Here is a 23,996-nt window from a genome sequence, read left to right as displayed (position 1 = left end):
ACCAGTGCTCCCCCCAGTACCTCCAACAATCCGCCAGTGCTCCCAGTCCCCTCAGTACCTTCAACCCCCTCCCAGTGCTCCCAGTCCACCCCCCCCAGTTCCTCCAACACATCCCCAGTGCTCCCAGTCCCCTCAGTGCTCCCCCCAGTCCCTCCAACAGCCCCCCCAGTGTTCCCAGTCCCCTCAGTGCTCCCCCCAGTGCCTTCAACCCCTTCCCAGTGCTCCCAGTCCCCCCAAAACACCTCCAGTGCTCCTCCCAGTCCCCCCAACTCATCCCCAGTGCTTCCAGTCCCTCCAGCGCTCCCCCCACTGCCTCCAACACCCTCCCAGTGCTCCCAGTCCCCCCCAGTCCCTCCAACACACCCCAGTGCTCCCCCCAGTGCCTCCAGCCCCCTCCCAGTGCTCCCAGTCCCCCCAGTGCTCCCCACCAACACACCCCCAGTGCTCCCAGTTCCCCCAGCAAAGGAGTGCGGACGTGGCGCTGTTGCCATGGCGACGGGGCCAAGACTCACCACGGCGGGCCCGGGGCCGGAGGGGGAACCGGGGATGGACGGGGGCCGGACCGGGCCGCACCGGGCCCGCGGCTGGGACCGGAACCGGGGCCGGGACCGGTTCGGGGCCGCGAAGGCTCCGCCGGACCGGGCCGGGCCGGGCCAGGCCGGCACTTCCGGTCCGACCCGCCACTTCCGGTCCGTTCCCAACCACGCTCCGGCCGCCACTTCCGGCCGCGGGTCCGCCCCCGCGGGGTCCGGCTGCCGCCCGCGCCCCGGCTGCCGGGTTCCGGGCTGCCCCCCCCCCCCCAAAACAGCGTTTTTGCGGTTTTTTTTTCCTTGGTTTTATTTGTCTTTTATCAAAACTCCGCGCGGGGCCGCCCCTCCCCCCCCGTCCCCGCTCAGCCCCGGGAGGGGGGGGCCCGGCTCTGCCCCCCTCCCCCCAGCCCCATGTTGAGGGGGAGGAGGGGGCTCCCCCAACCCCCCAGCTGACCCCCATTTGCTGGGGGGAGGGGGGAGAAAACGTGGAGGGGGAGGGGGCAGGAAGAAGGGGAGGGGGGTAGGGGTGGGGTGGGGGCACAAGGGGGGCTGGGGGGGGCACGCAGAGCCTTGGTCCCCATCCCCCACCAGCCCAGCCCCTGCCCCCACACGTGGGGGGGGGGGGGAAATGGGGGGTCAGAGGCAGCGCCCACCCCCCCCAGCCCCCCAAAAACAACCGGGGGGGGATAAACCCCCACTACAGCAGCTGAGGGGGCACGGGGGGGGGGTCCCTGCCCCCAGGTGGGGGGTCCCGGGGGGCTGTGGGGGGGTCCCGGGGGGGGGCCCCACCCCCGGCAGCAGCCCCCCCCCTGCATTATCGCAGGACGATGGCCCAGTCGGCGCCGATGCGGACCCCCGGCTTGCGCAGGGTGAGGACGGAGGTCTCGGCCTCGTGGTGGAAGTCGAGGCGGGTCTCGGGGCCATCTGGGGGGGGGGTTAGAGGGGGTTTGGGGGGGGTTGTGGGGGTCTACCCCACCCCAGGACCCCCCCCAGCCCCCCCCCCCGAGCCCCCTACTCACCCGCAGGACGGAGAACGACGGCGGCCGGTTTCCCCGCGCCCAGGATCACCACGCGCTCCAGCCAAGCCGGGGTGTCGAAGGAGCCCCGGGGGTCTGCAGAGCTGCGGGGAAGGAGATGGGGGGTCCGGGGGGGGGTCCAGGGGGGGCCCTGAGGGGGGTCCCGGGGGGGTTTGGGGGGGTACCTGGCCGTCAGCGTGTTGCCGGCGAAGGTGAATTGCCGGTGGAGGTAGCGCACCTTCGTCTCGTAGTCAAAGCTCTGCCCGTCGTCCAGGAAGAGATCGCCCTCGGCCGTGCCCTGGGGGGGCAATGGGGGGGGGCTCAGGGGGGGGGTCTGGGGGGTTTGGGGGGGTCTCGGGGGGGGGGCCCACACTCACCTGGGGGCTGAGGGCCACGTAGAGGGTGAAGGGGTCCCCCCGCATGCACTCGGTGGAGCGGCGCACCCGCTCCTGCCGCGGCACCACCGTGCCGCCGCGCTGGAACACCGGCACCTGCAGGGGAGAAGGGGGGGACACAGGTGGGCCCAGACCCCCCAAAACCCCCCCAAACCCCCCCAAGACCCCCCAACCCCCCCCCAGAGCCCCGTCCCCATCACCCACGCTGCTGATGGTCACCGGCACGTAGAGCGTCTGGGGTGCGTGGTGCTTCTGGTGGGAGGTGACGTCGTACCAGACCTGGGGGTACCAAAAAGTGGTTTTGGGGGGGGCTCTGGACCCCCACAGCCCCCCCCAAAGCCTGCAGAGCCCCCCCAAAACCTGCAGAACCCCCACAGCTCCCTCCTCAGCTCACCTCTCCCTTGCCGGGCAGGTAGACCTGCACGCCCCGGGCGCCCTGCTCCGTCACGGGGTGCACCAGCAGCGCCCTGTCTGGGGAAATGGGGGGGGGGTCCTGGGTCAGCGCTGGGGTGGGGGGACCCCGGGTGGGGATGGGGGGACCCCTGAGGGGGTTGGGGACACCTCAGGGGTGAGGGGAACCCCGCGGGAAACCCCCCCTCACCGATCATGTACTGGTCATCGATGGCGAAGGTGGCGGCGTCCTCGGGGTACTCCATCCAGAGCGGCCTGGGGGACGGCTGGGCGTCACGGACACGGGTGGGGGGGGGATTTTGGGGGACCCCCGGGGACCCCCGCGCCCGCTCACCTCATGACAGGCACCCCGTGGCGGTGGCTGTGGTAGAAAGCGGTGTACCAGTAAGGCAGGAGAGCGTAACGCTGACGGACGGCGGCGCGGATCAACGCCGCGTTCTCCTCCCCGAAAAGCCAGGGCTCGCGGCGCGCCGTGTCCAGGTGAGCGTGGGCGCGGAAAAAGGGCTGGAAAGCGCCCGCTTGGTACCACCGCACCAGCAGCTCCGCTTCGGGGTTCTTGAAGAAGCCCCCCACGTCCGCTGCGGGGGCAGGAGGGGCTCAGGGCGGCCCCGCACCGGCGCGCCGAGCTCCCCCCCCGGCCCCGCTCCCGGCTTCGCTCACCGCCGCAGAAGGAGAGGCCGGCCAAACCGAAACTCAAGCACATGGGGATGGAAATCTTCAGGTGCTCCCACTCGGCCGTGTTGTCGCCCGTCCACACCGCGCCTGCGGGTGGGAGCGTCAAGTTGCGGGGGGGGGGGGCGCACACAGATGCAGGGGGGTCCCCGGTGCGGACCCCCGCCCTCACCGTAACGCTGGGAGCCGGCGAAGAAAGCCCGGCTCAGCACGAAGGGTCGGCGCTGCCCGCCCGAGCGCTGGATCTGCCCCTCGGCCGTCGCCATTTGCTGCGGGAAACGTGGGGAGGGGAGATTAAAAAAGGCCGTGAGAGACCCCCCAAGCGCGGGTGGGGGGCGCGGGGGCACCGGCGGGGCGGGGGGGGGCCGCGCTCACCACGTAAAGGCCGTAGAGGTTGTGGAGGTCGCGGTGTTCCCAGCCGCCGTGGTGCACCGCGTCCTTGTGCATCGTCACCTCGGGGCCGCTGAAGACCGAGGGTTCGTTCATGTCGTTCCAGGTGAAGAGGGTCTCGGTCGAGCCCTGGGAGGGGGGCGAAAACGGCGAGGGAGGGGGGCGAAAACGGCGAGGGAGGGGGGCGAAAACGGCGAGGGAGGGGAAAATGGGGGGCAGAGGGGTGAGGGGGGGGAACAACAGCTTGGGGGGGACACGAGCAGTTGGGGACGACGGCAATTTGAGAGCAAAAAGGCAACAAGGGGGGGCGACAACAACTTGGGGGGGTGACGGTGACTCTGGGGGGGCCGCACGCCTGCCGGGGGGGGGCTGTGGGTGATGTGGGGGGGCCACGCACCCCTCCGGGGGGGGCTCCTTACCTCATACTGGTCGTAGGCGAACATGGAAGCCCACCACGCGCGCATCTCGGGGTTGGTGAAGTCGGGGTACGCGGCGGAGCCTGGGGACAGCAGAGGGGTCAGCGTGGTGGCCCCCCCCGGGCTCCCACTAGCCCCCCGCTGGCCCCCCGCCCCGCTCACCCGGCCAGCACCAGCCCTCGTAGTCGCCGCCGTCTTTCGTTTTGACGTAGAAGCCGCGGGAGCGCAGCTCGTTGTGGACGCGATACCCGCTGTCCACCTTGATGTGGGGATCCACGATGCTGACCATCTGGGGGGACGGACGGACGGACAGACGTCAGCACCCGCGGGGGTCCCGCAGCCCCCCCAACCCCTTGGCGGGGGTCCCCCACCTTGCGTTTCTTGGCGGCCAGGCGTTCCAGCATGGCGCGGGGCCGGGGGAATTTACTGGGATCCCAAGTGAAGTAGCGTTTGCCGTCGGCGTGTTCGATGTCCAGCCAGAGGACGTCGCAGGGGACGGCGTGTTCCTCGAAACCCCGCTCCACCGCCGCCACGTCCTCCTCGTCGTTGTAATTCCACCGGCTCTGGTGGTAACCCAAGGCGAAAAGGGGGGGCAGCGCCTGGGTGCCTGCGAAGGGGACAGCGGGGGCTCGGAGCGGGGTCCCCGGTCCCCCCCCCCCTCGCTCCCCGTTCGGCCGCCCCGCGGCGTACCGGTGAGGGCGGCGTACTGCCCCGTCACGGCGGCGGGCGCGGGGCCCAGCAACAAGAAAACGTCGACGATGCCGCTCTCCGACATCCAGCGCACGTCGGTCTGCGGCGTCTCCCCGCCGCCCTGCATGTAATCCAGCAGCTTCCCGAAAAGCGTCTGCGGGCGGGGAAGGGGCGTCAGGGCCCCCGCCGCACCCCCCGCCAGGATCCCCCCCCTTCCTCACCGCCCGCCCCGCACCTTGCCGGCGGTGTTGGAGCTGATGTCCACCCAGGTTTCGGCGGCGTTGAGCCAAAAGATGCCGAGGGTTCGGCGAGCGCTGTGCGCCAGCAGGAGCGGGACGGAACCGTAAAGAGCCATGGGGTTGTAGAGCTCGTACTGGAAGACGTCCAGGTTGTAGAGGCGGTACGGGTCCCCCCCCCTGCGGGAGGCCAGGCGGGTCAGCGTCCCCCCCCGCGGTGCCACCGTCACCCCCCTCCCCGTCTCGCCCTCCCCGCCACTCACTCGGTGGTGCGGAGCCGCAGGCTTTCGGCGTGCTCGGGGATGCCGTAAACGTGCTCGAAGCCGGGCAGGGAGAAGTCCAGCCCCACCGAAGCGGGCCCTGCGGCGGAACGGGGAAGGCGGGGGGGTGAAACCGGGAGCCCCCACCCCGCCCCAGCCCCCCCCAACCGCCGCGGGACGGGCCTCACCGTTGGGTTTAGTGTCCGTGTGCGTCTTGAACGTCTCCTCCCAGGAGCCCGGCTCCTCTGCGGCCTCGGCCGTGGCCTCCGTGGGCTACGGGGCCGTCGCCGTTAGCGATGGGTGGGGAGAGGGGGCTCTCCCAAAGGAAAGGGGGGGCCCCATCTCCCTGCTGGCCCCCCAACGCCTCGCCCGGAGCCCCCCCCTTTCCCCGTAATACCTTCTCGCTCTGGTTGCCGGCGTCCTCCGTCCCGGCGGCGGCTTCCTCCTGCCCTTCGGCAGCCGCCCCCTCCTCCGCTGGGGGCTCCCTGGGGGTGTCCCTGCGGAAGGGGGGGGACGGGGACGGTTACGGGGTGCCCCGGTCGCCGCAGGCAGGAGTCACGCACGCAGCAGTTTCGCGGGGGGGACGGGGGGAGGGACACAGGACACCCCGGCAGGCACTGGGACCCCGAAATGGGGAGAGCACCCCAAACCACCACCACCACCCCCCCCCCAGCTCGCTCGGGGTGGGGGGCAGCTCCTCGCTTCTCGGGGACGGCCCCGGCTGCTCCTGTCCCCAACTCCTCCCTCCCGCCGGGGCCTGCCTGGCCCGGGGGGCTACGGGGGGACGCTGCCCCGTGGCCGGGGCTCCCGCTGGGGGCCCGGGGAGGGGGCGGGGGGAGGGGGGCAGAGACAGCAGCAGAAGCCACAGATTTACCTATGGAAAAGGGTCTTGATCTTATCCCACAAGCTACCGACCGAGCTACTAACTTTATCCGAGAAACTGGGGCGCGGGCATGGGGGGGAAGCGCAGCCAGAAACAGAAACACAGCGAGAGTCAGTGCGAGGAGCCGCCGGACGGACAGACGGACGCAGCCCCGGCCCAGCTCTCCCCCACCCCCCTTCTCCTTCCCCACGGGCTGCCCTCCCTCTCGGGGGGTCCTCGGAGCGCTGTCGTTCCCCCCCACCCTTCCCTGGGGTTTACCTTCGCCGGTGGGGAGCGGGGACAGCCGGGCACCCCAAAATCCCCAGGGGGGGTTTCTGGGTGCCCCGGGGAAGGGGGGAACACGGAGGGGGGCCGGTCCCACCCGCCCGCAGAGCCGCCCCCCGCGGCCGTACTCACGAGTCCCGGCGGCGCCGGAGGTGCTCGAAGAAGAGGAGGCCGCGAGCGTTGACGCTGCAGAGCAGCTCCCGACCCTGCAGCAGATCCATACGGAACGGCTTCTCCGTCACCAGCAACCGGTGCCCCGAGGGGCCCAACGACAGCTCCAGGCTCCCCTCGTCCCGCCCCGTCACCGCCAGCCTGCCGGGAAAGCGGGTGGTGGGTGCTGAGAGCGGCTGCGTCCCCCCCCCCCCCCCCCCACGCCCCCCCCCAACCCGGCGTTCCCCCGGTGCTCACCGCTCCACCGGCGGCTCCGCCACCAGCACATCCGGCACCTCGAACCGCGGCCGCAGCGGGTTCAGCTCCTTAATGCGGATGCGGCTCATGTTGCCCTGCAGCCCCCACAGCTCCAGCAGCAGCGGGACCTGGAGGGGAGAGGGACAACGGTGTCAGCAGGACGGTGCCAGCCCCCCCTGTCCCCTCCCTGCCCCCCCATCCCTTTCCCCAGCCACCTCGGCCCCCTCCCCGGCCCCCAGGTCCCCTGCGTCCCCTTCCCTGGCCCCCCGCATCCCCCACGTCTCCCTCCCTGGTCCCCATGTCCCTTTCCCAGGCCCCCGTGTCCCCTTCCCCAGCCATTTCGTTCCCCTCCCCAGCCCCTGGGTCCCCCACATCCCCCCCCCTTGCCCTCCACGTCCCCCTCCTCGGCTCCCCCATCCGTTTCCCCAGCCACCTCGTCCCCCTCCCCAGCCCCCGGGTCCCCTGCGTCCCCTTTCCCCGGCTCCTACATCCCCTTCCCCAGCCCCTGCGTCCCTCACGTCCCCCTCCCCGGCCCCCTCGTGCCCTTCCCTGGCCCCTGTGTCCCCTTCCCCAGCCCCTGCGTCCCTCACGTCCCCCTCCCCGGCCCCCTTGTGCCCTCCCCTGGCCCCTGTGTCCCCTTCCCCAGCCCCTGCGCCCCTCACGTCCCCCTCATGCCCTCCCCTGGCCCCTGTGTCCCCTTCCCCAGCCCCTGCGTCCCTCACGTCCCCCTCCCCGGCCCCCTTGTGCCCTTCCCTGGCCCCTGCGTCCCCCTCCCCGAGTCCTGCCTCTCCCATGCCGCCCTCCCTGGCCTCCATGTCCCTTTCCCTGGTCCCCCGGTCCCCTCCTCGGCCCCCCTGTCCCCTTCCCCAAGCACCTCGTCCCCCTCCCTGGCCCCTGCATCCCCTTCCCCAGCCCCTGGGTCCCCCATATCCCCTTCCCTGGCCCCCATGTCCCCCTCCCTGACCTCCACATCCCCTTCCCCGGCCCCCCTGTCCCCCTCCCTGGCCCCCGGGTGCCCTGCATCCCCTTCCCCGGCCCCCCCGGCCCCCGGGTCCCCTGCGTCCCCTTCCCCGGCCCCCCCGGCCCCCTACGCACCTTGGTGGCTTCATTAACGAGCTGTAGCCTGGCGGCGTCGGGCCCGAGCTGCAGGGACTCCAGGAGGGCTCGGTACGGCGAGTGCCCGGGCTGCAGGCCGCGCTGCCGCCTGCGGCGGGGACGGGGGGAAGCCTGAGCACCGGCCCGGGCCCGGCTGCCCCCGGCCCCGGGACCCCCCCCCCCCGCCCCCCCGGTACCCACCTGCAGAATCCGCTTTGCTCGCAGGTTTTGAAGTTGCTCCGGTCCACGGCCAGGGCGGCCCCGAGGCAAAGGGCGGCCCAGAGCAGCAGCAGCGCCGCCGGCCGCCGCCTGCGGGAAGCGGGGGGGGAACCGGTCGGGGCGAAGGGCAGGGCCGCGCCTCCGCCACGGCGGGGAAGGGGCCGGGGGGGGGGGGGGGGGGGCAGCGAGGGCCTGGCGGCGGGGGGCTCGGCCGCAGCCCGGGCCCGGGGCGGCGGGGGCCGGGGTGGGGGTGGGGGTCCCGCCGGGGTTGGGGGGGGGGGGTCCCGGGGTCCCGCCGGGGGCTGGGGGGGGTCCCGGGGGAGGGGGGGGGGTCCCGGCCGCAGCTCCCCCCCCGCCGCACGCTCACCTCCCCGGCGCCGCCGCCATCTTGGATCGCACTTGACCCTTCACCCCGCCCCTGGCCCCACGCCGCCGCTTCCCATTGGCTGAGGGGAGCCCCGCCCAACCAACCCGCCCCTCTCGGCCACGCCCCCACCTGGTTGCCGGGGAGACCGTAGCCCCGCCCCCTCCCTCCTGTGATTTGCGCGGGAGGGGGTGAGAGATGGGACCTGGCGCCAATCAGAGCGCGAGGTAGGGAAGAGGCGGGGACACAGGCGCAGGGGGGAAGGGCAGACCAATGACAGCGCGGAAAAGCTGAGTGACACATCCGAGCGCCCAATCAGAACTCCCCCCCGGCCCGGGGCCCCCCCCGCCGCTCTCTGAGGGCTTCCCCGGCAACGCCCCGCCCCCGTGGTCATGGCAACCACGGCCCTGACACCCGCGGCCCGCCTCTTCCGGGAGGGGCGGCCGCAGGAGCCAATCATCATCCCGCCGCCGTGAGTGGCGGCAGGCGCCGACCAATCAACATGCTCCGCTCACCCGCTTCGCCCCGGCTCTAATTTGAGCGGCAGGCGAGCGGGCCAATGGGAAGGGGAGAAGCCGGTAGGTGGGTGGGGGGGAAGGAGGATGCCAATCAGCGCGGAGGGGGCGGGGCGTCGCCAGGCCGCTGCTTTGTGGTGAGCGGGGACGGGGGAGGCGCGGAACCGGGACGGGCCTGAACGGGGCTGAATGGGGCTGGACGGGGCCCACCGGGCCTGAACGGGGCTGAATGGGGCTGGACGGGCCCCACCGGGGCTGGACGGGGGCCCCACCGGGGCTGGACAGGGCTGAACGGGGCTGGAAGGGCCCCACCGGGGCTGAATAGGCCTGAACGGGGCTGGACGGGGCTGAATGGGCCCCACCGGGCCTGAACAGGGATGAACGGGGGCCCCACCGGGGCTGGACAGGGCTGGACGGGCCCCACCGGGGCTGAATGGGCCTGAACTGGGCTGAACAGGGCTGGAAGGGCCCCACCGGGGCTGAACAGGGATGAATGGGGCTGAACGGGCCCCACCGGGGCTGAACGGGGGCCCCACCGGGGCTGGACGAGGCTGGAAGGGCCCCACCGGGGCTGAATAGGCCTGAACGGGGCTGAATGGGCCGCACTGGGGACGAACGGGGGCCCCACCGGGGCTGGACGGGGCTGAACGGGGCTGGACGGCAGCGGTCCCCCGCGGCCCTGTCCCCGTCCAGGCCCTGCTGACCCCCCCGTCCCCCCCGCAGGCCGGCAGAGCCCCCCCAGGGCCACCATGGAGTTCCCCGAGCACAGCCGGCAGCTGCTGCGGGGGCTGCGAGAGCAACGGGCCCAAGGTTTCCTCTGCGACTGCACCGTGCTGGTGGGCAGCGCCCCTTTCCCCGCTCACCGGGCCGTCCTGGCCGCCTGCAGCGCTTTCTTCCACATGTGCTACGCCGAACGGTTGGACAAAGGCGATTTGGTTTGCCTGAACAGCGAGATCGTCACGCCGCCTGCCTTCGGGCTGCTGCTGGAGTTCATGTACGAGGGGCGGCTGGCGCTGGCCGCCACGCCGCTGGAGGACGTCCTGGCGGCCGCCAGTTACCTGCACATGAACGACGTCGTCAAGCTCTGCAAGAAGAAGCTGCAGGCGCGGGCGCCGGCCGAAGCCGACAGCACCAAACGGGAGGAGGAGGAGGACGCCCCCGGCAGCCCCCCGCTGCCCCCCGCCGCCCCCCAGCAGCGCCCGCCCAGCCCCGGGGGTCCCCTCCCGGCCCTCCCGGGCCCGGCCCCGCAGGCTGGGGGCGGCGAGGAGCCGGGCGCGCTCCCCCCCGAGCCGCCGGTGCCTCGCGTGGACGTGGCCGACACCACGCAGCCCGGCATGGAGGGCGACTGGCCCCGCGCCGCCCCGCCGGAGCTCCCCCTCCCCAGCCCCAGCAGCTCGACGGAGGCCGCCCCCAGCGCCGCCTTCCCCGGGGGCGAGCTGCCCGCCCCGGGGGGGCTCTGCGCCGGGCCCTGGCCGCCCGCCGCCCCCGGGGGGCTGCTGCCCGCCGCCGCCGTCAAGGTGGAGGCCATCGTCATCTCCGACGAGGAGCCCGAAGCGGGCGCCCGCCGCCCCGCCGGCCTCTTCCCGGGGCCGTCCCGCGCCCCGCGGCCCGCGGCCTTCGGGGAGGCGGCGGGGGAGCCGCTGGCCTTCGGGCTGCCGGCGCTGCGGGAGCCGCTGTTCCTGCCGCCGCTGGAGGGGCGCGGGGGCTTCGGGCTTTTCACCGAGGAGGCTCCGACCTGTCCCACCTGCGGGAAAACCTTCTCCTGCTCCTACACCCTGCGCCGCCACGCCACCGTGCACACGCGGGAGCGGCCCTACGAGTGTCGCCATTGCCTGCGCAGCTACACCCAGTCCGGGGACCTCTACCGCCACATCCGCAAGGCCCACAGCCACGGGCCGCCCACCCGCGGCGGCGGCGGCGCCCACGCCGAGCACGATCGGGACTGCGAGAACCCGCCCTAAGCGGGGACGGGGCGGCGGAGCCGGCGGGCGGCAGGACCCGGGGGCGCCGGGAGGGGCGGGGCTTTGCGGCGCGGGGGGCGTGGCCTGCGGCGCCGGGGGGCGTGGCCGGAGCGGGTGTACGGCGGTCACGTGAGGGAATAAAGCGCCGCTGGAAAGGAGCAGTGGGTGGTCCCTAAAGGGGGGCGGGGCTTGGGATAGCCACGCCCCACGCGGCGCTCCCATTGGTTCTCCCGCCGCCGCCAGCGCACCTGCTCGGTCGGGGTGGCGCCCCCTGGCGGACGGGAGGAGCTCGGGCAACCCCAGTCCCGTCCCAGTCTGAACAGGGCCCAATCCCAGTGAATCCCAGTCCCAACCCCGGCAGGCCCCAGTCCCCCCACTCGGTCCCACCCCGCTCCCTCCCAGTCTATCCCAGTCCCGTCCCAGTCTGTCCCAGTCCTATCCCACTCCTGGCCCAGTCCCTCCCAGTCCCATCCCATCCACCCCAGTCCTGTCCCATCCCAGTCCCCATCTGTCCCACTCCCATCCCAGTGTGTCCCAGTCTCTCCCACTCCTGTCCCAGTGGGTCCCAGTCCCTCCCAGTCCCATCCCAGCATGTCCCAGTCTGTCCCACTCCCTCCCAGTCCCATCCCACTCCCTCCCAGTGTGTCCCAGTCCCTCCCAATCCTGTCCCACTCCCTCTCAGTCCCATCCCAGTCCCATCCCACTCCCTCCCAGTCCCATCCCATCCATCCCAGTCCGTCCTACTCCCATCCCACTCCCTCCCAGTGGGTCCCAGTCCCTCCCAGTCCCGTCCTACTCCCTCCCCGTCCCATCCCAGCATATCCCACTCCCTCCCAGCACATCCCACTCCCTCCCAGTGGGTCCCAGTGCCTCCCAGTCCCATCCCACTCCCTCTCAGTCCCATCCCACTCCCTCCCAGTGTCCCAGTCCTGTCCCAGTCTGTCCCACTCCCTCCCAGTCCCATCCCATCCATCCCAGTCCGTCCTACTCCCATCCCACTCCCTCCCAGTGGGTCCCAGTCCCTCCCAGTCCTGTCCTACTCCCTCCCCATCCCATCCCAGCATATCCCACTCCCTCCCAGCACATCCCACTCCCTCCCAGTGGGTCCCAGTGCCTCCCAGTCCCATCCCACTCCCTCCCAGTGGGTCCCACTCCCTCCCAGTCCCATCCCAGTCCCTCCCAGCCCAGCCGCACCAAGCCTTAAAGCACTTTAATCACAAAAATAGAGCTCTGTCCGGCGGCACCTATAAAAAGGGGGGGTCGGGGGGGTGGGGGTCCGGGGCGGGCGCCCCGCGCCCGGGTCAGGAGCAGGCGGGGGGGGCCCCCGGGCGGGGGGCGCAGGCCGGGGCCCCCCCGAAGAAGGCGGGTTCGGTGAGGGGGTGGAGGAGGAGGAGGAAGAGCAGGACCCCCAGCAGGTAACAGGGGAGCAGGGCGCGGCGGCGGGGGTGCTCCCAGGCCGCCCCCACCGCCGGGAACCCCATCGAGTTGCAGAAGGAGTGACACAGCACCGGGCCCGCCAGGTGGCCTGCGGGACGGACGGACAGACGGACGGACACAGCGGGGTTGGCGTGGCCGGGCGTCACCCCCCCCCCCCTCCCCGCCCCGGTCCCCCCCTCCCCGGCCCCGAAGGCGCCCCACCTGTCCTGAGGAAGATGAAGGCCGTGTAGGCGCCGAAGACGGCCGTGTAGGAGAACTGGAACGCTGCGGGGGAGAGGGGCGGCTGAGAACCCCAAATCCCACCCCTGGCACCCCAAATCCTGACCCAGGCACCCCAAATCCTGCCCCCGACACCCCAAGTCCCCCCCCCCGGCACCCCAAGTCCCGCCCAGGCATCCCAAATCCCACCCCCGGCACCCCAAATCCCACCCCCGGCACCCCAAATTGCCCTGAGAGACCCAAATCCCCCCCTGGCACCCCAAATCCTGCCCCCGACACCCCAAGTCCCCCCCCCGGCACCCCAAGTCCCGCCCAGGCATCCCAAATCCCACCCCCGGCATCCCAAATCCCACCCCCGGCACCCCAAATTGCCCTGAGAGACCCAAATCCCCCCCCCGGCACCCCAAATCCTGCCCCCGACACCCCAAGTCCCCCCCCCGGCACCCCAAGTCCCGCCCAGGCATCCCAAATCCCACCCCCGGCATCCCAAATCCCACCCCCGGCACCCCAAATTGCCCTGAGAGACCCAAATCCCCCCCCCGGCACCCCAAATCCTGCCCCCGACACCCCAAGTCCCCCCCCCGGCACCCCAAGTCCCGCCCAGGCATCCCAAATCCCACCCCCGGCACCCCAAATCCCGCCCCTGGCACCCCAAATTGCCCTGAGAGGCCCAAATCCCCCCCTGGCACCCCAAATCCTGCCCCCAACACCCCAAATCCTGCCCCTCACACCCCAAATCCCCCCCCGGCATCCCAAATCCTGCCCCTGCCACCCCAAATCCCCCTCCAGACACCCCAAATCCCGCCCAGGCATCCCAAATCCCACCCCCAGCACCCCAAATCCCACCCCCAGCACCCCAAATTGCCCTGAGAGACCCAAATCCCCCCCCCAGACACCCCATATTGCCCTGAGGACCCCAAATCCCCCCCCAGGCACCCCAAATCCCCCCCCCAGACACCCCATATTGCCCTGAGAACCCCAGATCCCCCCCAGGCACCCCAAATCCCCCTCCAGACACCCCAAATTTCTCCCCAGACACCCCAAATGTCCCCTAAGCACCCTACACCACACCCCCAAGCTCCCTAGGGCACCCCATATCCCCCCCCGGGCACCCCACCCTGCCCCAAACACTCTGTATCCCCCCCCAGCGCCCTGAGGCCCCCCCAAGCACCCCATAGCCCCCCCCCAGACACCCTTTATCCCCCCTCCGGGCACCCCACACCACCCCAGACACCCCAAATCCCACCCCCAGACACCCCAAATTGTCCCGAGAACCCCAAATTCCCCCTTCAGACACTCCGCATGTCCTTTAAGCACCCCATCCTCCCCCCTAAGCACCCTACAGACCCCCTCCTCACCCTGAATCCCCCCTTGGGTCCCCCCCAGCACCCCAAGGCCCCCCCCGGCCACCCTGTAGCCCCCCAAGACACCCCGTAGCCCCCTCCCCGGCCACCGGCGGTACCTGCCGACATGAAGATGCTGCCGACGGAGCCCTGCCGGAACCGGAGCTGCTCGATAACGTGGTGGAAATGGGCTGGGGGGCGAGAAAGGGGCCGTCAGGGTGGGTTTTGGGGGTCCCCGGGGGGGTCCCCGGGGGGGCCCGCACTCACCCACGCCAAAGAAGAGGGGGCAGGCGAGGACGGCGGGGCCGGGGCCGGTGCAGGGCACCAGCATGGGCAGCATGCAGGCGCGGAAAACCAGCTCCTCCGTCAGCGGGGCCACCACTTGGTTCCGCAGCCAGCGGACGTCGCCCAGGCACAACGCCCAGAAACGGGGGTCTGCGGGAGAGAGCGGGGGGTGGGGGGGGGGCACGGCCGCACCCCGAAACCCGCCGTCGCTGACCCCAAAACCCGCTGCCCCCGCTCGCCTTCCCCTGACCCAACAGCCCCCCCCAAAACCCCACCTCCGCCACCCCCAAACTCGCCATTAAGCCGCTCAAATCCCCAAGCACCCCCCGAAACCCGCCACGGCCCCTTACCCGCGCCCCCCAAAACCTGCCGCTGCCCCCCATAACCCCCACCCCGTTACCCGCCACCCTACTTAGGGCCCCGCACCCGCCGTCCCCTGACCCCCCCCAAGTTGTGTCCCCCCCCTCACCGAAAGCCACCCGGACGCCGTCGAGCCAGCGCCAGGGACAATCCATGGAGAGCTGGATGAGGGGTCCCAGGAAGAGAATCTGGGGGGCAAGGGGGGGGTTCAGGGGGGGCCGGGGGAGCGCGGCGCCCCCCTCCCCAGCCCCACACCTACCATGGTGAGCAGCAGCGGCAGGAGCGTGGCCGGCACCAGCCCCTCCAGACGCAGCCCCAGCAGCGCCGGCAGCGGGGTGTCCGGCTGCGGGGAGGAGAGAGGGGTCAGCAGCGCTTGGGGTGTCCGTCCTGTGTCGTGTCGTGTCCCCCCCCCCAAATTGGGGTCCCCCCCAACCTCACCTTGATGCCCGTCAGCTCCTTCCAGAGCCAGACGAAGGCCGGGGAGAGCCCCGAGACCACCAGGACGCTGGTGAAACGTCGCTTGATGACGGAGGGGTGGTCCCTGCGGCGGGGTGGGGGTCAGCGCGGGGTGGGGGGGCTGGCCCCGATAGCACCCCCCACCCCACGGGCACCGAGGAGCTCCCCTGGGACCCCACAGCCCCCCTTATGTACTCTATAAGCCCCCAATCCCCTGAAGGCCCCCTCCCAAGTACCCTCAACGCACCCCAGACCCCCCAGGTACCCTATAAGCCCTGCCAGGACCCCCCAGGTACCCTACAGACCCCCCAGCCCCCCCCCCAGGTACCCTATAGACTCCCCAGGCCCCCCCCAGGTACCCTATAGACCCTCCAGACTGCTCAGACCTCCCCCACGTACCCCCCAGACCCTTCAGACCTCCCCCAAGTACCCTATAGACTCCTCCAGACTCCCCCCAGGTACCCTATAGACCCCCCAAACCCTCCCCAGGTATCCTACAGACCCCCCCAGGTATCCCATATACCCCCCCAGACCCCCTGTGGGTAACCTACAGACCCCCCAGACCCCCCCAGGTAGCCTATAGGCCCCCCAGACACCCCCTAGGAACCTACAGGCCTCCCCAGGACCCCAGGTACTCTCCAGACCCCCCAGACTCCTCCAGGTACCCTATAGACCTCTCCAGACCCCCCCCAGGTATGCTACAGACCCCCCCAGGTACCCTACAGACACCCCCAGATACTGTATAGGCCCCCCAGACCCCCCGTGGGTACCCTCCAGACCCCCTCAGGTACCCTCCAGGTACCCTATAGATCCCCCCAGGTACCCTATAGGTCCCCCCAGACCACCCAGGTACCTTATAGACCCCCCAGGTACCCTCCAGACCCCAGAGGTACCCTATAGATCTCCCCAGGTACCCTCCAGGCCCCCCCAGCTACCCTCCAGACGCCCCAGGTACCCTCCAGATGCCCCAGCCCCCCCAGGTACCCTTCAGGCCCCCCCAGGCCCCCTACAGATCCCCCCAGACCCTCCCAGGTACCCTATAGACCCCCCCAGGTACTGCCCAGACGCCCCAGGTACCCTATAGATCCCCCCAAGTACCCTACAGACCCCCGCAAGTACCCTCCAGGCCCCGCCAGGTACCCTATAGACCCCCCCAGACCACCCAGGTACCCCCCAGACCCTCCCAGGTACCCTATAGATCCCCCCAGGTACCCCCCAGACCCCCCCAGGTACCCTCCAGACCCCCCCAGGTACCCTATAGATCCCCCCAGGTACCCTATAGATCCCCCAGGTACCCTATAGACCCCGCCAGGTACCCTCCAGACCCCCCAGGTACCCCCCAGACCCCCCCAGGTACCCTCCAGACCCCCCCAGGTACCCCCCAGACCCCCCCAGGTACCCCCCAGACCCCCCCAGGTACCCTCCAGACCCCCCCAGGTAACCCCCAGATCCCCCAGGTACCCTATAGACCCCGCCAGGTACCCTCCAGACCCTCCCAGGTACCCTATAGATCCCCCCAGGTACCCTCCAGACCCCCCAGGTACCCTATAGACCCCGCCAGGTACCCTCCAGACCCCCCCGGTACCCTCCAGCCCCCCCGCTCCCCCCCAGCGCCCCGTACCGCGGCAGGGGGCTGCCCCAGACGTAGAGGCTGCCGACGTAGGAGCAGGCCAGGCTGAGGCAGGCCAGCACGGCGGCCCAGCAAGGCCCGGGGCCGGCGGCGGGGGCCGGACCCGCTCCCGGTGCCGCTCCCGCTCCCGCCGCCGGCCCGGCGCGACCCGGAGCGGCCGCGGCCCAGGGCGAACCGCCCGCCGCCTCCGACACCGCCATGGCGCCGCGGGGCGGGGCCGGGGGCGGGGCCAGGCGCCCGGGGGCGGGGCCAGGCACACCGGGGGCGGGGCCAGGCGCCGCGGGCGCGGTAGTGTCTGGAGAGGGGCGGGGGAAGGGGCGGGGCCAGGCGCGGTGGGGCGGAGAAAGGGGCGGGGCCCAAGAAAGGAAGGCGGGGTCATGAGTCGAGGGGGCGGGGCCAGGCGCTGCGGGCGCGATAGGGTCTGGAGAGGGCGGGTGAAAGGGGCGTGGCCAGCAGCGGAGGGCGTGGTCAGACGCTGTGTGAGCGGGAAAGGGGCGGGGCCGGGAGCGGAGGGCGGGGTCAGGAGCCGAGGGGGCGGGGCGAGGAGATGGGAACTGGGTGGGGAAGGGAGTTGGAGCTGGTGGGGTTACTGGGATGGGGAACTGGGACTGACTGGGGGAACCGGGACCAATGGGGGAACTGGGACCGACTGGGGGAACTGGGACTGACTGGAGGAACTGGGACTGACTGGGGGAACTGGGAATGACTGGGGGAACTGGGTCCAATGAGGGAAACTGGGACTGACTGGGAGAACTGGGACCATCTGGGAGAACTGGGACTGACTAGGGGAACCAGGACCAACTGGGGGAACTGGGACCTATGTGGGAATTTGGACCAACTGGCACAACTGGGACTAACTGGGGAAACTGGGACTGACTGGGGGAACTGGAACCAATGGGGGAACTGGGACCATCTGGAGGAACTGGGACCGACTGGGGGAACTGGGACTGACTGGGGGAATCAAGACCAACCAAGGGAAGTGGGTCCAATGAGGGAAACTGGGACCGATTGAGGGAACTGGGACCAACTGGGTGAACTGGGACTGACTAGAGGAACAAATACCAATGGGGGGAACTGGGACTGACTGGGAGAACTGGGACCATCTGGAGGAACTGGGACCATCTGGAGGAACTGGGACCGACTGAGGGAACTGGGACCAACTGGGTGAACTGGGCTGTGGGTGCCAGTCCCGGGCGCTGCCAGGACCAGCTGGAACCAAGTGAACTGGGTGAACTGGTTGAACTGGGCCGGCACGGGGACACCCATCCCTCAGGCCGTCCCCTGCGTTACCCCACCTGCCCCTCGCTGCCTTCCTCCTCCTCCTCCTCCTCCTCCCGCCGTCCCCTCCGCGGACGGGGCCCCCCCGTCCCGCCCCGTCCCTCACCGCGCCCGGCGTCCCCCGCCGCCGCCGCCGCGCCGGGGGTCTCGCAGGAGGCGCAGGGCACCAAGCGCCGGTGGGCGACCTCGGCCAAGCTCCGCCGAGCGGCCGCCGCCAGCGCCGGGGTGTCCTCGACCTGCGGGGACACGGGGGGAAGGTGGGGAGGGGTGAAACCCCCCCCCCCCCCCAACTTTTGGGGTCCCCCCGCACCTGCATGGCGCGCAGGCAGGCCCGGCGGAAGCGGGCGCTGGTGCTGCCGGCCACCACGGCCGTCACCGCGTCCAGCGCCACGGGCAGTGACCGTGCCAGCCGCTCCTGGCCCTGCGGGGTGGGACAAAATTGGGGGGGGGTTCAGGGTGCGCCGGTGGCCCCCGGCCGCACCCCGCTCCCGCCGCCGGTGCCCACCGCGTGCCGGCGGCGCAGCTCCTCCAGCGCGGGGTGGACGAGGGTGCGGAGGCCGCGGGCCAGCGCCGGGCGGCTGCTCAGCAGCGTCTGGTCCAGGTGGGCCAGCAGCAGGCGGCGGGTGACTGGGGAGGGCGGCCGTCACCGCGGGGGGGGGGGGGGGGACACAGGGGACAGTTGGGGACGTCCCTGGGCTACAGGGCCACCCCCAGACCATGGGGACAGCCCCGGGCCATGGGGACACCCCCAGACCATGGGGACACCCCCAGACCGCAGCAGGGACACCCCTGGGCCATGGGGACACCCCCAGACCATGGGGACACCCCCAGACCGCAGCAGGGACACCCCTGGGCCATGGGGACACCCCCAGACCACAGGGACACCCCCGGGCCATGGGGACACCCTCAGACCATGGGGACACCCCCGGGACATGGGGACACCCTCAGACTGCAACAGGGACACCCCCGGGCCATGGGGACACCCCCCAACCACAGGGACACCCCTGACCATGGGGACACCCCTGACCATGGGGACACCCCCCAGGACATGGGGACACCCCCCAACCACAGGGACACCCCCAGACCATGGGGACACCCCCAGACCACAGGGACACCCCTGGGCCATGGGGACACCCCCAGACCATGGGGACACCCCCAGGACATGGGGCCACCCCCAGGCCGTGGGTGGGGACACCTGTGGACCCCAGGGCCGCCCCCCCAAACCGCGGGGCCACCCCACGCACCGGCGTCGTACACCTGGAAGGGATCCTCGTGGCGGAGGAAGAGGAAGAGCAGGAGGGTCTGGGGGTGAGGGTCCCCCTCCGCGCCGCCCGCCGCCCGCCGCACCGCGTAGGTGGCATCGGGGGTCACCGGCTCTGCGGGGACAGGACGGGGCGCCGGGGGTGCTGCCGCCGGCGGGTCCCCCCGCCGCCCCGCAGCCCCCCGCACCTTCCTCGCCCTCCGGTTGGGCGACGGGGGTCGCGGCGAAGCCGAATCGCTCCCAGTCCGCCAGCCAGGAGGGATCCTGGAAGAGCCGCGGCCGGGGCGGCGTGGCCGGTAGCCCCGCCGGGTCGTAGAGGAACAAGTGGCCAAGGTCAAGGACAACGGCCTGGTCCTGTGCGTCCCCCCCCCCCCCCCCAGGCCGGGGACCCCCGGGACCCCCGGGATATGGCGACGGCGGCGAGGCGGGTGGGCAGGTTGGGCGCCGGGCGGAGGCAGGGGCAGAAGGCGGCGGCGGGGAGGACGCTCAGCTCCCCCCCCAGCCCCGCGGCGGCGGCGGGCGGGGGGACGCGCAGCCGGACGGGGGGGCCCGGCGCGGGGTGGATGCGGCTGCAGGGGGGGGCACCCCCGGCGGGCGCCGGCCTGGAGAGGGGGAGAGGTGGGGGAGGAGGGGGCCGCGGCCACCGGCCCCCGGGGTGCTCAGCACCCCGGCCCTGTCCCCATCGCCGTCCCGCCGACCCCCAGGATCCCCATTCTGTCCCCATCCCCGTCCCTGTCCCTGTCCCCATCCCGTCCCTGTCCCACTGACCCCCAGGATCCCCATCCCATCCCCATCCCTGTCCCCGTCCTGTCCCTGTCCCTTCCCCATCCCATCCCCATCCCATCCCTGTCCCCATCCCCGTCCCATCCCCACCCCTGTCCCCATCCCATCCCTGTCCCCGTCCCCATCCCATCCCTGTCCTGTCCCCGTCCCCATCCTGTACCTGTCCCTGTCCCCATCCCTGTCCTTATCCCTATCCCGTCCCTGTCCCCATCCCGTCCCTGTCCCCATCCCTGTCCCCATCCTGTCCCTGTCCCCGTCCCTGTCCTTGTTCCTATCCCATCCCTGTCCCTGTCCCCATCCTGTCCCTGTCCCCATCCCATCCCTGTCCCTGTCCCCATCCCTGTCCCTGTCCCCATCCCAACCCTGTCCCCATCCCATCCCCATCCCGTCCCTGTCCCCATCCTGTCCCTGTCCCCATCCCCGTCCCCATCCCATCCCTGTCCCTGTCCCGTCCCTATCCCCTTCCCATCCCTGTCCCCATCCTGTCCCTGTCCCCGTCCCTGTCCCCATCCCATCCCTGTCCCCATCCCATCCCTGTCCCCATCCTGTCCCTGTCCCCGTCCCTGTCCCCATCCCATCCCTGTCCCCATCCCTGTCCCCGTCCCCGTCCTGTCCCCGTCCCCGCCCTACGGTGCAAAGTGCCGGCTCTGGACCCGCAGCCGCGCTCCCGCCAGCGCCGCGGCGCTCTCTGGGCTGCGGGACACGGGGACGGGGCTGGCACCGGGCTGGGACCCCCCCCGTGTCCCCGTCCCCCGTCCCCGTCCCTGAGAGGGACGAGCCACCGGGTGGGGAGTGTCCCTGGGGCAGGGGGGTCCCCAAGGTGGGGGTGTCCCCAGGGCAGGGGTGTCCCCTGGGTGTCCCCAAGGTGGGGGTGTCCCCAAGGTGGGGGTGTCCCCAGGGTGAGGGGTGTTCCCAGGGTGAGGGGTGTCCCCTGGGTGTCCCCAAGGTGGGGGTGTCCCCTGGGTGTCCCCTGGGTGTTCCCAGGGTGAGGGGTGTCCCCTGGGTGTCCCCAAGGTGGGGGGTGTCCCCAAGGTGGGTGCTGTCCCTAAGGTGGGGGTGTCCCCAGGGCGAGGGGTGTCCCCTGGGTGTCCCCAAGGTGGGGGTGTCCCCTTTGTGGGTGCTGTCCCCAAGGTGGGGCTGTCCCCGGGGTGAGGGGTGTCCCCTGGACGTCCCCAAGGTGGGGGTGTCCCCTGGGTGTTCCTAGGGTGGGGGTGTCCCCAGGGTGGGTGCTGTCCCCAAGGCGGGGGTGTCCCCGGGGTGAGGGGTGTCCCCTGGGTGTCCCCAAGGCGGGGGTGTCCCCTTTGTGGGTGCTGTCCCCGGGGTGAGGGGTGTCCCCAAGGTGGGGGTGTCCCCAGGGTGAGGGGTGTCCCCTGGGCGTCCCCAAGGTGGGGGTGTTCCCTGGGTGTCCCCTGGGTGTTCCTAGGGTGGGGGTGTCCCCAGGGTGGGTGCTGTCCCCAAGGCGGGGGTGTCCCCGGGGTGGGTGCTGTCCCCAAGGCGGGGGTGTCCCCGGGGTGAGGGGTGTCCCCTGGGTGTCCCCAAGGCGGGGGTGTCCCCGGGGTGGGTGCTGTCCCCAAGGCGGGGGTGTCCCCGGGGTGAGGGGTGTCCCCTGGGTGTCCCCAAGGCGGGGGTGTCCCCTTTGTGGGTGCTGTCCCCGGGGTGAGGGGTGTCCCCAAGGTGGGGGTGTCCCCAGGGTGAGGGGTGTCCCCTGGGCGTCCCCAAGGTGGGGGTGTCCCCTGGGTGTCCCCTGGGTGTTCCTAGGGTGGGGGTGTCCCCGGGGTGGGTGCTGTCCCCAAGGCGGGGGTGTCCCCGGGGTGAGGGGTGTCCCCTGGGTGTCCCCAAGGCGGGGGTGTCCCCGGGGTGGGTGCTGTCCCCAAGGCGGGGGTGTCCCCGGGGGGCTCACCCGTAGGCGTGCGAGGCCACGGCTCCGTCCACGCTGACGCAGAAGTGAAACTCGACCTGGGGGGAGGCGGGGGTCAGCGCGGGGACCCCCCCCACCCATGGGTGCACCCCAGGGTCCCCCCCCGTCCCCGCCGCGGTGACGGTACCTCGGGGCGCACCAGGCTGGTCTTGTGCAGGAACCGCCGCAGCGAGAGACAGGCGGGCGCCAGCGAGCCGGGGCGGGGGCTGAGCTGGGGGGAGCAGAGTCGCCAAGGGACTGGGACCAGTTTGGGGGGACAAACCCAGCCCCAGCCAACAGACTGGGACCAGTTTGGGGGACCATTCCAACCTCACCGAGGGACTGGCACCAGTTTGGGGGACAAACCCAGCCCCGCCATAGGACTGGGACCAGTTTGGGCATCCAACCCAGCCCCGCCAAGGGACTGGGACCAGTTTGGGGGCCCAGCCCGCCCCCGGTGCCCCCGTTCTGCCGTCCCCCCCCACCAAAACCAGGCCGCCCCGGCTATATTTATCCACCCGCCCTACTTGCGGCGGGGGCCGGTGCTCCCGGGGGGCCCCCGGCCCCGATTCGCCCCCCCCAAGGTCACCCCGGGGTGCGGGGAAGGAGGGCGGGGGGGGGCCCCCCCAGACTCACCCGGAACGCCGCCCGCAGCCGGGCTCGGTGCAGGATCCGGCCGCAGCACGGGGCGGGGGCGCAGGGGACCCCCGGCAGCTCCAGCACCCCCGGGGTGGCTGCGGGGGGGGGGGGGGGGGGGGGCACAGTGAGGCCCCCCCCATGCGGGTGGGGGTCCGCGGCGGGGGGGGTCGGGGACGTCTCCTACCTCCGCGCAGCCCCTCGGCGCTGACATGGCGGCCGAGCTCCCCGGCGGCTGCCACTGCGGGGACGAGGGGGCGTTGGGGACCCCTCAGCCCCCGCTGCGGGGACAGGGGGGTGTCGGGGTCCCCCCACCCCCCCAGGTACCGGTGACGGTGCAGCGGGGCCGGCCCGTGTCCCCCGCGTCCCCCTCCGCCGTCAGGGCCACCAGCAGGGTCCCCCGCCGGGGCTCCCCGCTGTCGGGGGGCTGCAGCCCCAGGAGGAGCCGCTCCAGCACCTGCGGGCGCAGGGAGGGGTGGAGGGGACCCCCGGACCCCCCCATCTTCCCCAGGGACCCCCCCAAGCCCCCTCATCTCCCCTAGGGACCCCTGACCCCCCCCGGACTCCCCAATCCTCCCTAGGGACCCCTGACCCCCCCAAGCCCCCCCCAATCCTCTCTGGAGACCCCTGACCCCCCCCGGACCCCCCAATCCTCCCTAGGGACCCCTGAGCCCCCCCAAGACCCCCTCCCCATCCTCCTTACTAACCCCTGACCCCCCCAGGGACCCCCCAAGCCCCCCCAATCCTCTCTGGGGACCTGACCCCCCCCCAAGACCCCTCCTCATCCTCTCTGGGGACCCCTGACCCCCCCCAGGGACCCCCAGGACCCCCCCATCCTCCCTAGGGACCCCCGCCCTCCCCAGGACCCCCCTCATCCTCCCTAGGGACCCCCGCCCTCCCCAGGACCCCCCCATCCTCCCTAGGGACCCCTGGCCCCCCCAGGGACCCCCAGGACCCCCCTCATCCTCTCTGGGGACCCCCGGCCCCCCCCGCACCTCCCGCACGGCCTCGTCCGCCATGTCGCCCCCCCCCACCCCCTTCCCGACAGCGCCCCCTGGCGGCGCGGAGGAGAGGGGGCACGAGGGACAGCCCCCCCCCCTTCCCAGGGGAGGGGCGGGTCGCCATGGCAACGGCGGGGGCAGCGCCCCCCTCCCCTGGGCGGGGCCAGCGGAACCGTCGCCATGGCAACCGGGCCGGGGGGGGGCAGTGCCAGCCGGGGGTTGCCATGGCGACGGCGGCGGGGGGGGGGGGGATGCGGGGCAGCTTCCCCCCCACCCCGGTGTTCCCCCCCCTCCGTGGCCCCGCCCCCCACGTTGGCCCCGCCCCCCACGTTGGCCCCGCCCCTCCCGGCCGCGCCGCCGCGGGTGTGATGAGCTGCCGCGGCCTCAGCCCGCTCCGCCACCGCAGCGCGCAGGTAGGACCGGGCCGGGGCGGCGGGGACAGAGAGAGGCCGGGGGGGGGGGGACACACACACCGGGAGGGACCCCCCCGGGCCCCCCCGAGCCCCGCATCCCCCCCCCCCCCCCCGCTCCGGTCCCGCATCCCCCCGAGCCCCGCATCCCCCCGAGCCCCGCATCCCCCTTCCCGGTCTCCCCGGCACTGCGGCAGCCGCTCCGCACCCCGCAGCACCGGGCAGGGCCCCCCCCCCCCCCCCCCGCCTCCGTGACCCCCCCCTCCGTGTCCGTG

The 23,996-nt window shown here is 72.4% G+C and overlaps 4 protein-coding genes across 7 annotated transcripts in view; 1 reads left to right on the top strand and 3 right to left on the bottom strand.

The window, feature by feature from the left end:
• EML3 (EMAP like 3) overlaps positions 1–491 on the bottom strand; it is a gene marked incomplete at its 5' end in the record, with an annotated part of 3,164 nt that extends 2,673 nt beyond the window's left edge. The window contains one exon of the mRNA XM_082334413.1: positions 476–491. Coding sequence (XP_082190539.1) covers positions 476–491 — 16 coding nt within the window. The remainder of the gene's footprint in view (positions 1–475) is intronic.
• Positions 492–889: 398 nt separating this feature from the next.
• Positions 890–9,704, bottom strand: GANAB (glucosidase II alpha subunit). Of its 4 annotated transcripts, XM_082334428.1 has the most exons (25): positions 9,628–9,704; positions 7,868–7,975; positions 7,667–7,775; positions 6,572–6,699; positions 6,296–6,475; positions 5,891–5,956; positions 5,414–5,513; positions 5,205–5,289; positions 5,020–5,116; positions 4,756–4,936; positions 4,521–4,674; positions 4,202–4,437; positions 3,993–4,119; positions 3,834–3,913; positions 3,400–3,543; positions 3,197–3,293; positions 3,013–3,114; positions 2,687–2,930; positions 2,543–2,607; positions 2,336–2,412; positions 2,146–2,220; positions 1,924–2,037; positions 1,732–1,844; positions 1,550–1,650; positions 890–1,454 (listed from the first exon to the last, which is right to left on the bottom strand). In XM_082334428.1, exons 1-25 carry the CDS (start codon positions 9,663–9,665, stop codon positions 1,345–1,347), a joined length of 2,931 nt encoding a protein of 976 aa, XP_082190554.1. In that variant the 5' UTR covers positions 9,666–9,704; the 3' UTR covers positions 890–1,344. The 4 variants fall into 4 exon arrangements, 3 of the variants coding, with proteins under 3 accessions (XP_082190554.1, XP_082190552.1, XP_082190553.1); XM_082334426.1 differs by lacking the exon at positions 5,891–5,956 and having other exon boundaries at positions 894–1,454; XM_082334427.1 differs by lacking the exons at positions 5,891–5,956; positions 9,628–9,704 and adding an exon at positions 8,253–8,326 and having other exon boundaries at positions 894–1,454.
• Positions 8,889–10,725, top strand: ZBTB3 (zinc finger and BTB domain containing 3; the record flags this gene model as incomplete). Its single annotated transcript, XM_082334437.1, has 2 exons — positions 8,889–8,901; positions 9,488–10,725. Exon 2 carries the CDS (start codon positions 9,514–9,516, stop codon positions 10,723–10,725), a length of 1,212 nt encoding a protein of 403 aa, XP_082190563.1. The 5' UTR covers positions 8,889–8,901; positions 9,488–9,513.
• A 1,195-nt stretch (positions 10,726–11,920) lies between these two features.
• RCE1 (Ras converting CAAX endopeptidase 1) lies at positions 11,921–16,655 on the bottom strand (the record flags this gene model as incomplete). The annotated part of the gene is made up of 8 exons (XM_082334446.1): positions 11,921–12,250; positions 12,364–12,426; positions 13,844–13,915; positions 13,992–14,159; positions 14,479–14,557; positions 14,629–14,712; positions 14,808–14,910; positions 16,447–16,655. The coding sequence occupies 8 exons, from the start codon at positions 16,653–16,655 to the stop codon at positions 12,027–12,029; spliced, it is 1,002 nt and encodes a 333-aa protein (XP_082190572.1). The 3' UTR covers positions 11,921–12,026.
• Positions 16,656–23,996: the final 7,341 nt, after the last annotated feature.

This window comes from Platalea leucorodia (assembly GCF_965183815.1).
Source record: "Platalea leucorodia genome assembly, chromosome: 34".
Lineage (NCBI taxonomy): Eukaryota > Metazoa > Chordata > Aves > Pelecaniformes > Threskiornithidae > Platalea > Platalea leucorodia.
The sequence above is the reverse complement of the archived record's forward strand: the minus strand, read 5'-3'. Positions and strand labels throughout refer to the sequence as shown.